The sequence below is a fragment of the Vigna umbellata genome, chromosome 9 (genome assembly GCF_029865625.1).
Source record: "Vigna umbellata cultivar VRB3 chromosome 9, Vumbellata_1.0, whole genome shotgun sequence".
Classification (NCBI taxonomy): Eukaryota; Viridiplantae; Streptophyta; class Magnoliopsida; order Fabales; family Fabaceae; genus Vigna; species Vigna umbellata.
Window position 1 is genome coordinate 9,918,790 of NC_142173.1, and position 9,966 is coordinate 9,928,755.

Consider the following 9,966-nt stretch of genomic DNA (forward strand, 5'->3'; position numbering starts at 1 on the left):
TGACATTCATTTTGAAGTGCAAAATTTTTTTTAACACTTATTTGACATATAGGTGATGTTCAGACAATGATTATGTCATTTATAAGGTTTGTAAAACTCTTGGTGGAAAAACTACATTGGTATCAAAGGGTAAATAAGTGGAGACTTTAGGCAAATGTTTTGCACAGATAGGTTAATTTTGAAAATTGCATTCATTTTGAAGTGTAGAATTTTTTTTCATGGAGGTTTTTAATTTTATTTATATAATCATCAAACCAAAACTTGAAATACAACAAATTTATTTAAACTTTATTTGTTGACCATAACAAACTTATTCAAGTTTTTTTAGGTTTGAAACCTCTTTTATTTATAATTATCCACCTACATTCATAATTTCTTTATTTAATGAAATATGTTTTTCATAGTAAAACATAAATAAAATAAACAAAATTATAAAGTACACAAAAATTAATCAAAATTAATTTTATTGATGATTTAAAATAAATTACATTCATTGACCATTACAATGTAAATATAAAAATATATTCATTGACAATTTAAAATATAATTTGATTCCAAGAGTATGCCCAACAAGTCATTGTTAGTAGACTTCTGTGCTTCCATTGCTTTCAACCTTTAGTTGATGCTTACGGTGATGAAGACAAACTTCTGTAAGGATCATATTTGGAATGAACACAAGCTTTTGCAAGACTACGATGACAAAATTCATGCACAATGTTTTTTTTAAGGAAGACACCTTTTTGTCGAGACTAATTACCTTGGTACAATCGGCCTCAGCTTGAAGATAACTGGATAAACAGAGGAAACAAATCAATATTTTGCCTGACACTTTCAAAAAATGGCCAGAAGAAAACACTACCTTCCATGTTCTAGATACGCTTGAGCCTTGTTACTATAGTACGTTGCATTATCACTACAGAGTTTGATAGCTTCTGTGTAAAATCCAATGGCTTTCTGCCACTGCCTATCTTTATATGCTTGATTTCCCTGACATTAGTAGCAAAACAATATAGAATAGAGGGTTTAGCTGAAAATATATTCAATACTCAGAATTAAACAGCACAAATTACCATATTTGATTTAACAAAGAATAAAAAAAAATTCTCCTAAATGGACTAAAGTTTAAATTATATAAGTCCACCTCCATTATTAGAATAGATAGTTAAACCTAAAACAAAGGATAATATATGGGACTGCAAAGGTAGAATTATAGCATCCCAAAGCAAAGTTTAAATCTACGTTTGACATTAATGAACTAATGAAAGTCATCATTTAGTTTACATAGTCTTGCAAAAGCTTGTCTTCATTCCTAAAGCTTGTCTCCAACCAAATAAAAAAACATTTCCTATTTCTTCAATATGTACCATACTTCAAAAATTTTAAAAAAAGTCATCATTTACTCCACTACCACTACATTTTTTTTACTAGTGGAACAACAAATTATAGACTTAAACTCAGTCCATAAAACCCTACACCATAATTTTCTATATACGTCTACTTTCAAAGCAAATATCTAAAAATTTATCAATTAAACAACCACTCATAAACTAAAAAAAACCATAAATACTGCAGCAGGATAAACCAATTAAATAACCAATTATACTGCATCATACTGTCAAAACTATGTTTTCAAGCAAAATATATCTAGAAGAAATATTTACCAATATCATATTATACCTGTAACCTTCATATAGAGTATCAATAGAGAAAAAAGATGCCTTCACAGCAATATGCAAATTATTATCATAAACATTTTCACCAAAAACGTTCAACGCTTACTATGTTCTTAGAACAAATTAGTACTTGCTTGTACCTCTCTTTTTTCCTCTCGGCCTACACAATAAAATCTTTAGTAAGAGATTAGAGGGTAAAAATCATAATAAACTCTAAAGCTACAAAGCCAAATGGACAACAAGAAATGAGACACACAAAAGTAACGCTACAAACTACCGACGACACTCCGGCGGACTGCAAATTTTGACAACGGAAAGCGACGCTTCTGGAAAGAGACATGAAAATGGTTGGGTGGGAGGAAGACGCACAAATGCTGATACGATTACGGAATGGCGAAAACGCGTCCTTTTCGGTGGCCGTTGCAATCAAAGATTTGAACGACGCCGGTCACCAGAACGGACAATACTTCCTCAGGCAGCACTCCGGCGGACAACGAAAATGGGTGGGTGGGAGGAAGCGACACTCTCTCTAGGAACGTTGGCACTTTGACGGCATTCCGGCGGCACTACGACGACCCTCCGACAGTGGGTGGTTGGGTGGAGTGAAAAGGGGTCTCTCTCTAGGTCTCTCTCTAAGCTTCGATTCTCTCTCTAACTAAGCCTTAGATTCAAAATCTGAATTGTGAAAATGAACCCCCAAAATTTAAAACCCTGTTCCCAAATCTGTTTCCACATCATTATTCTTTTTAAAAATTGATTTCCACGTGCACCACTTACATTTTGACACGTGTCCCGTGTCAAAATGTTGTCAAATTCTGTTGTTGAAGTATCATTGTCCTTTAGTTTAGAAATCAAAACTGAATTGAATAAAATAAAGAATTAGAAGACTAAAAAAGTATTTTAACCCACGTAAAAACAAAGACTAATAGTCGAACAATTTATTAAACATTAGAAATTACATATAACATGTAAAGCTTGCATTCAACCAGTTCAATATGAATAATACACAGTTTATATTTCTTCATAGAAGTAGTTCTTGAAAAGCTGCATATGTTCCACTTGAAAGTGTAAAAACAGAATAACTGAGCCATCACCATCTGGACTTTGGGTAATCACTGCCCTCTCTTGTGTAGCCACATCTGCTAAACCTACATACACAGGCTTTCCCCAACCAAAATCTGCTTCTTGAATTGGCATACTCAGCCAACTTGCAATAATAAGGTTAGGGTTCCCAAAAAACAATGCATCCTTACCTTCATTTGCTCCAAAATACAAAGCCCTTGCTTTATCCGTATGGTCCTGACCTCTAATTATATCAATCTGAAAAAAACAAAGATTTTTTTTCTTTTTGTAAAAGTCAAATATGAAATTATTATACTTTCATTTTAGGATTTTGAGAGCAGTAGAAAAACATAATAGTATGTGCTTGAGTACTATGAACATAACAAGAAAAATGGTTGTTAAACAGGAACAAGAGTGGTCAACGTGTTAAACAGGAACAAGAGGCATTAACGCATTTATGCAAAAATGAATTTTCTTCAGGATTTTGAGAGCGGTAGAAAAACAGAACAGAAAACTAAAAGAAGGTTCATCAGAGTGTTGGAGAGATTCCTGGAGCATCGTTCCAAGAGCCTACTTTATTCATTTATTTTGTTCGTGCTACTTCATTTTATACTTTTTTTATTTTTTCACGTCAAAATAAGAAGAAAATACTGTCAAACTATAAATGAAATGTGAAAAAAAATAGATATAAGATTGAAAGGGTATAAAAAATAGTGGTTCCATATACCTGTGATCTTATATAATCATATGTAATCGCTTCAACTGATTCCCTTAATTTCTGAGCAGCATGAGCCAAAGAATTTGATAAGATTTCTCCAACATGTGATGATGCAGTTGTTAAGGACAAAGCATTCCCAAAGTAATTCCTAGGGAGAGGTGGAATTAGTCTATTGCGAATATCACCACTGAACCGAAGCAGAGTTGGTTGATTCTCATCTAACCCACGAGCCTTAGATGCACATTTCCATACATGTGCAGCAATAGCCTCAAATCTGGTATAAGGTCTAGACCCTTTTGTTGATTTATCAGCATTGGCCTTGTTCTTCAACTTCCCCACTTGTTCTGCTGTCAGCTTCAACGAAATGGCATTTAGCTTCTTGTTTTTCTCAACAGTGCTGTCAGTTCTTCCTAATATGAGAGGCATAGGCTTCAACTCTTGGTGATGAAAGCGGGGGGTTGATGGAGGAGCTGTGAATTTTAGCACAGTTCGATCCAGAAAGGGCATTTCATGAGACTCTAATGAGTCTCCACGAGTCAACTTTGCCCATGAGTTGACGAACTGAATGGAAGCAACACCATCGGATAAAATATGAGATAGAGCAACTCCCATGGAAAACGCTTCATCGCCATGGAAAACCCAGATGAAAAACAAAGTAAATGAGTACGAAATCATATTAGAAAGACATAAATTACTTAAAAATAGCCTTCTTTCTTTATCGCACTCATCCTCGAAGAAAGTTCAAGCACAAATGGAAACGCGAAGAAACAGTGATTGTGTGATGTTTTTACATTCAATAAAAAAGATTCCACGTCGAATACATTTTAAATTGGACGTTATATTTAAATAAAATGTCGAGCCGCAAACCATTTGACGTTTTATGGCACGCCTTTCTTTTATTCTTATTCTTTTAAATTGCAATGTTTACGTCGAATTTGAAGGGAAATGGACGTACTATTGGAAGTCAAAAGTTTTTTCTTCTGACAGTATCAAAAAGTATTGTACTTTTGGATCTTTTTTTCTTTTTCCCCTCCCATAGAACGTCGAAGGCTGTGGGGCTGGGACGTTAAGGGAAATGAAGTAGTTGGGAGCATTAATGGTGTGCTCATACCGGAGCGTTATTAGAACGTCAAATTCGATAGGGCTTGGATGTTTTTTTCTTCCGCCAATACCAAAAGGCGATGCTCTTATGATTCTTTATTCTTTAAAATCAGACATGAAAATTTTTCTTTTTACTTCTTCCTTAATCTATTCAACTTAGCAGTGTACTAAAATAAATCTTCATTTCATTTCAAAATAAAACCAAAAGCAGCAGATAAAATTCGAGGTGGCTTAATAGCCATCATTAAAAAAAGAAAAAAAAAACACTTAGAAAATAGTCCCTATTATTATCAAGAAGATTCCATTGAATCTTCATCATCAAAATCTTCAGTTTCAGAGCCAATGCCATTCTTGTTTACCACATCTTCCTTCATCTCCAATCTGAGAAGAGCCTTTTCAACTAACTCATCCCTTTCAGACGTCTTCCTAAATTGATCAACAACATATTTTTCAAAATCAGTTTGTGGAATGAAGGCAGTATGATCTTCATCTCCTCTATCTCGACTTCCAACAGTTTGTTCATCAGTGAAGAACCATCCATTCACAGTCCTTTCCAGCCTAATAGAAAACAGACTTGGTATACCAATTTCTTGTGACTTGTTGAACATAAGTATGTCTTCTTCAGATACATCTACTCCTTGGAGTACCAGAACCTTGCTGATAAATACTCCATATGGAAATTTGTGTGCATAATTATCTCCTGCATCGATCATGTGGTCTTTTCGTACCGCAACCAAGTTGGTTAGGATTCTAGTCTTGATAGCATTTAACAAAAATACATCTTCTGTTGACATTTTGTCCTCGACAAATCTTCCAAGCAGCAGTAGCCAAGTCAGGACATAAGCAATAACTTTCTCCTCCTTGTTATGTAGGTACTGCTTATCGACCTTGTACCTTCCTGGATATCTTAAGTAGTTTATATATATATATATATATATATATATATTTGTCTTTGTTAGCCATTTGTTTGACTCAGAATCATGGATATGAGAATCCAAACCTTCAGCTTTCAGTTCAGCAATATCTGACTAAACATTATCGTCAATAGTAATGTTAACACCTTTTACCCTTGAGTGAATGACCCCATTTAGAACCCTCAGGTTTGTGTAAAAAACCTCAACCAAATTTGGATAGCAATCTCCTTTCATATGGACAAAATTAGTAAGTCCTTCATATGCAATCCATTCTTGAAAAAGGAACCTTTCTTTCTTGAAGAATTGCAGGTCCAGATACTTGTGAGGAACTACAACTTTAAGTTATCTTACTGAAAGGGAAGTGCTTAGGAAAAAGAAATATGGTTCACAATATGTTTAATGCTGATACAATTTTAAGATCTAAAATAATTATATAAAAATGTTGTTCAACTTCATCATTTGACTATGTATGAATCGTTTTTTATATTATCTTGGAGTTGTCTTCTACCATTAGATTTCAGAGCTATGGTAGAAACAACTTCAATACAAATTAAATTTATACAGTTGACGTCGAATTTTGAGTGCATTCGATGCAACGAACTAGAGATTGATGTCAAATATTTGTCATCAATGACGTCCTATATCATAGAAATGTCTTTATTTAGTTAGCAAGGAGTTCATATCAGAATCCAAAGAGATTTTTTACTTTTCCAGTGGATGATGTTTGAACGTCGAATTCGGCCAGGCTTCGACGTTTATACAATGTGGCAGTTACTAGGCATAATTACACGATGTACTGCCTTTTATCATAATCTAATTTTCGTCAGTGGTTCATCTAATTTTTATTCATTCATCATGCTCATCATAGCAACATCCATCAGTAGATGTTGTAGAAGCATCCATCAGTAGATGTTATCTAGCATCCATCAGTAGTGTTATCCTTTATTGCAAAACAAACTCAAATCCAAATCATACAAATAATAAATTTAAAAAAATAAAAAAATAAAAAATAAAATAAAGCAAAATAAAAGATAAAAAATTCAGACATTGGGTTGCCTCCCAGCAAGCACTTCTTTAACGTCACTAGCTTGACCCACTGCAATTGCCTTGTGCCTCAATTGTTCCCTTTTCTAGATATTTTTTTTTTCTTTTTTTTGATTTTTTTAGGAATTTAATATAACCAGAAACCTGTTGCAGTGTCCCAATCATAGGAATTTTAACCTCCAATTTCTTGAAGATTTCTATGAAAAGCTCAAACTATTTTTCCTTTTCCTTCCCATGATACTTTTTTGGGTGAGGAAGGGGTTTTTCATATGATTCTTTCTTTTTTCTCTCATCCTCCTTCTCTCCCTTTTTCTTTTCTTCCTTCTCTTCTTCCTTTTTGGAACACTCCTTAGGGTACAAAAGATTTTTCTCAATTTTTTTCTTTTCTCTCTTCATCTTTCCCTTTTTCACTCAGACTTTCTTTTTCTTTTCTTTCTATTTTTCTCTCATTTCTTTCTTTTCTTCCCTCTCCTTTTCTTTTCTCTCACCCTCTTCTTTTTCTTTCTTTTCCTCTACATCTATCTCTTTTTCATTCAAACTTTCTTATTTTTTTCTCTCTATTTTTCTCTCATCTAAAACCTTGCCACTTTCAGTAACAACAACTGTGCACTCCTCTCTAGGGTTCATGTTGTCTTTAAGATAATACAGCTTCTGAATTATGAACCTACACTGCACCTCCATCCTTCTGCATGCTGCTTGAGTGTCATTATGATGAGACTCAAACATCTGCATGAACTGTTGAAGTGTGTCATCCATCTTAGCCCATCTTTCTGAGAGAGAGGGTTGCTACTGCCATTGTTGTTGTGGTTCTCTATAAAATTGTCCGGCAGCATGCCCAAATTGACTTTGATCCATGTTTGATGAGTGAGGTTCCCACCAGTGGCTGAAATTGCCTTGGTGGAATTGAGTGCCCATATAATTGGCTGAATTGCATCCTGCAAGCACTAGACACAAAACCCTAGAAATTATTGTTAGCACAAAAACAAAAATTAAAAATTAAATGACACAAAACAAAAAATTAAAAATAAAAATCAAAATAAGTGTACCAAATCGCACAAATAGAATAGTTTAAACCGTGAGTCTCCGGCAACGGCGCCAAAAACTTGTTGATGGATTGGTAAGTGTACCAAATCGCACAAGTAATATAAAATGGTAAGACCAAGTATTGTATCCCTGAAGACTCTCGGCACTAGACAGTTGTGTGATAACTCAATTAATTAAGACTTAAATAAAACGAGATTGTTGGTTTCAAATGCAAAGACATAAAATTAAATATGAATGAAAATTGATCAATAGTAGAGTAACACAAAGATGAACGAATGTTGTTTAATATGAGATGAATATGTTGTTAGGGTTTGATTTGACCAAGTTTACTCTCATGTATATAAGAATTCTTCTTTTTACATTAATGTTAACGTCACTCACGAAATTACTTAGAACCCGATCCTTCGGCGCAATAAGCCTGCCTTAATTCCTAGTTCATGCAATTCCTAGCGTTCCTAGAAAATTAAGTCTGAAGATCAAGAGCTTAAGACGACCAAGTACACATACCTTCATCCCTGAGAAATATTACCGTTGGGAGAATTCAACAAGAACCTGAATTGTAAGGAACCTCCCGACACTCATGCAATTCATAAATCATGCTACTAAATGAGTTAAATAGAGCAAGCATTAAAGCAGATGAATTCTTATCAATTAATGAAAGAGCATATATGATTAAGAATCAATTCAAATACATGAGAGTTCACAAGGTTACATCATCCTCCAACAACAAATAGAGTTTAGTTCCCATAGACATGAAGAAACTAGATGAATAATGGAAAAGCATGAGATAGTGAAACCTTAAAAGTAGAACAGGAAGTTCCTGCCTCCAGATCCACCTTTAGAGAGTAGAAGAGTGTGTTGTTGTGGTGCTCCAGCCAGAGATACAAAACCTAGAGCGTCTGGATCCTTTAAATAGAGTCAGAAAAGAGTAGAAACAGGGCTCGGTCCAAAAGAGTCGAAATAGAGCAAAAATTGGGCCGAATCTGCGACGCACGATGCTCGGTCGCCCCATTTAGGGCGCCCGGGCGATGGACGTCGTTTTTCCGAGGCTCAAGCCTCTAGATAGGGTGCCCAAGCATCGTGCGGTTCCTCTTTTTGGTGCTTTTCCAGGCCTTTCTGAGCTCTAACTCCTTAGCACTTCATATCTGCTTTCCGCATTCTCTCATTACTTATCAAAACAAGGGAAATTAGTCATAAAATCATCAAATTCAACCGCAACTCTCTTATTCACACAACTTAATGAAAAAGCATGAGTCCAAGCAAGTTTCTAAGTGAAAAATGGTGTATTTAGTATCAAAATTACATCACAAATAACGGTATTTTCAACCGTTAACAGTCAACATCCTTGAACACCCAACCATCTTTTGTTTTCTTTAGACCATTAATGGTCAATGTTGCTTTTCCTATTTCATTTGATTCGGTGCACCAAATAATTTTTTCACCAGTAAGATCAACTTGATGATGCTTCAATACACTGCTGATAAAATAACCATATGGTAGAATATGTCCATGACTACTTGCAATTTCAATCATGTGCTCACTCATAACAGCAACCCAGTTGGTTGGTATCCGGGTTTTTTGGCATGAACCAAAAATAAATCTTCAGTAGTTAGACGATCACGTAAACATCTTTCAAGTAGTATTACTCAAGTAAGTACAAAAGCACACATTTTTTCTTCCATTTTGAAACCATCAAGTAGATACGGCTTGTATACCTTTAGCCTTTTTGGACTTCTCAAATATTCCTTATAAATTTTCTTCTTGTTGGTCCATTGGTTGAATTCATAATTTATTTCATGAGACATGAAGCCTTCTACTTTGAGACCAGTAAAAGATAGCCATATTTCATCATCAATTTTAATATCGACACCTTTCACCCGAGAGCATATAACACCATCAACAACCTTCAAATTGTGGTAGAAGACTTTTACCAGGTCAGGATAGCAATCACCAGTCATTTCTACAAATTTTGCAAGACCAACATCTACAAGCCATTCTTGAAAGAGAAACCCCTCCCTTCTGAATAATTCCAGATCCAAGAACTTGTGAGGGACCACCTTGAAGAGTTTTCTATAACATCCAAATTTGTATCATTCTACGTCATCACTGATCCACCCATTTGGACTAGCTTTTCTTACAAATTGTGCAACCTTCTTTCCACGTCGTGAAGATGAAGAAGCCATTTGAGTACAGGATTTAGAGATTTATAGGAAGGGTTTAAGAATCTAGTTTCTGACAATGATACATGTGATAACGGTTGAAAATACCGTTATCTGTGATATAATTTTGATACTAAATGCACCCTTTTTGGCTTAGAAACTTGCTTGAACTCATGTTTTGGTTTTAGTTTTGCAAATAAGTGAGTAGAGGTTATACTTTATAATTTTATCACTAAATTCCCTTTATTTTA

The 9,966-nt window shown here is 34.7% G+C and overlaps 2 protein-coding genes across 8 annotated transcripts; both read right to left on the reverse strand.

Moving 5' to 3' along the window:
- Window positions 1–451: 451 nt before the first annotated feature.
- On the reverse strand, window positions 452–2,331 carry LOC124820598 (translocon at the outer membrane of chloroplasts 64-like). Of its 7 annotated transcripts, XM_088099643.1 has the most exons (5): window positions 1,930–2,331; window positions 1,780–1,833; window positions 860–987; window positions 758–788; window positions 452–648 (listed from the first exon to the last, which is right to left on the reverse strand). In XM_088099643.1, the coding sequence occupies exons 1-5, from the start codon at window positions 2,011–2,013 to the stop codon at window positions 616–618; spliced, it is 330 nt and encodes a 109-aa protein (XP_087955769.1). In that variant the 5' UTR covers window positions 2,014–2,331; the 3' UTR covers window positions 452–615. The 7 variants fall into 7 exon arrangements, 4 of the variants coding, with proteins under 4 accessions (XP_087955769.1, XP_087955768.1, XP_087955767.1 ...); XR_015782347.1 differs by having other exon boundaries at window positions 452–788; window positions 1,814–1,833; window positions 1,951–2,331; XR_015782346.1 differs by having other exon boundaries at window positions 452–788; window positions 1,814–1,833; window positions 1,948–2,331.
- A 286-nt stretch (window positions 2,332–2,617) lies between these two features.
- Window positions 2,618–4,046, reverse strand: LOC148192502 (spermidine hydroxycinnamoyl transferase-like). Its single transcript, XM_088099631.1, has 2 exons — window positions 3,463–4,046; window positions 2,618–2,993 (listed from the first exon to the last, which is right to left on the reverse strand). Exons 1-2 carry the CDS (start codon window positions 3,958–3,960, stop codon window positions 2,685–2,687), a joined length of 807 nt encoding a protein of 268 aa, XP_087955757.1. The 5' UTR covers window positions 3,961–4,046; the 3' UTR covers window positions 2,618–2,684.
- Between the last annotated feature and the right edge of the window lie 5,920 nt (window positions 4,047–9,966).

Coding starts and splice junctions, on each gene's coding strand:
- LOC124820598 (XM_088099640.1), bottom strand. CDS start 2,013: ATGTCTCTTTCCAGAAGCGTCGCTTTCCGTTGTCAAAATTTGCAGTCC. Junction 1,834..1,929: donor TAGTTTGTAGCGTTACTTTT/GTGTGTCTCATT, acceptor TTTATTGTGTAG/GCCGAGAGGAAAAAAGAGAG. Junction 789..859: donor GCGTATCTAGAACATGGAAG/GTAGTGTTTTCT, acceptor CTGTTTATCCAG/TTATCTTCAAGCTGAGGCCG.
- LOC148192502 (XM_088099631.1), bottom strand. CDS start 3,960: ATGCCCTTTCTGGATCGAACTGTGCTAAAATTCACAGCTCCTCCATCA. Junction 2,994..3,462: donor ATGATTATATAAGATCACAG/GTATATGGAACC, acceptor TGTTTTTTTCAG/ATTGATATAATTAGAGGTCA.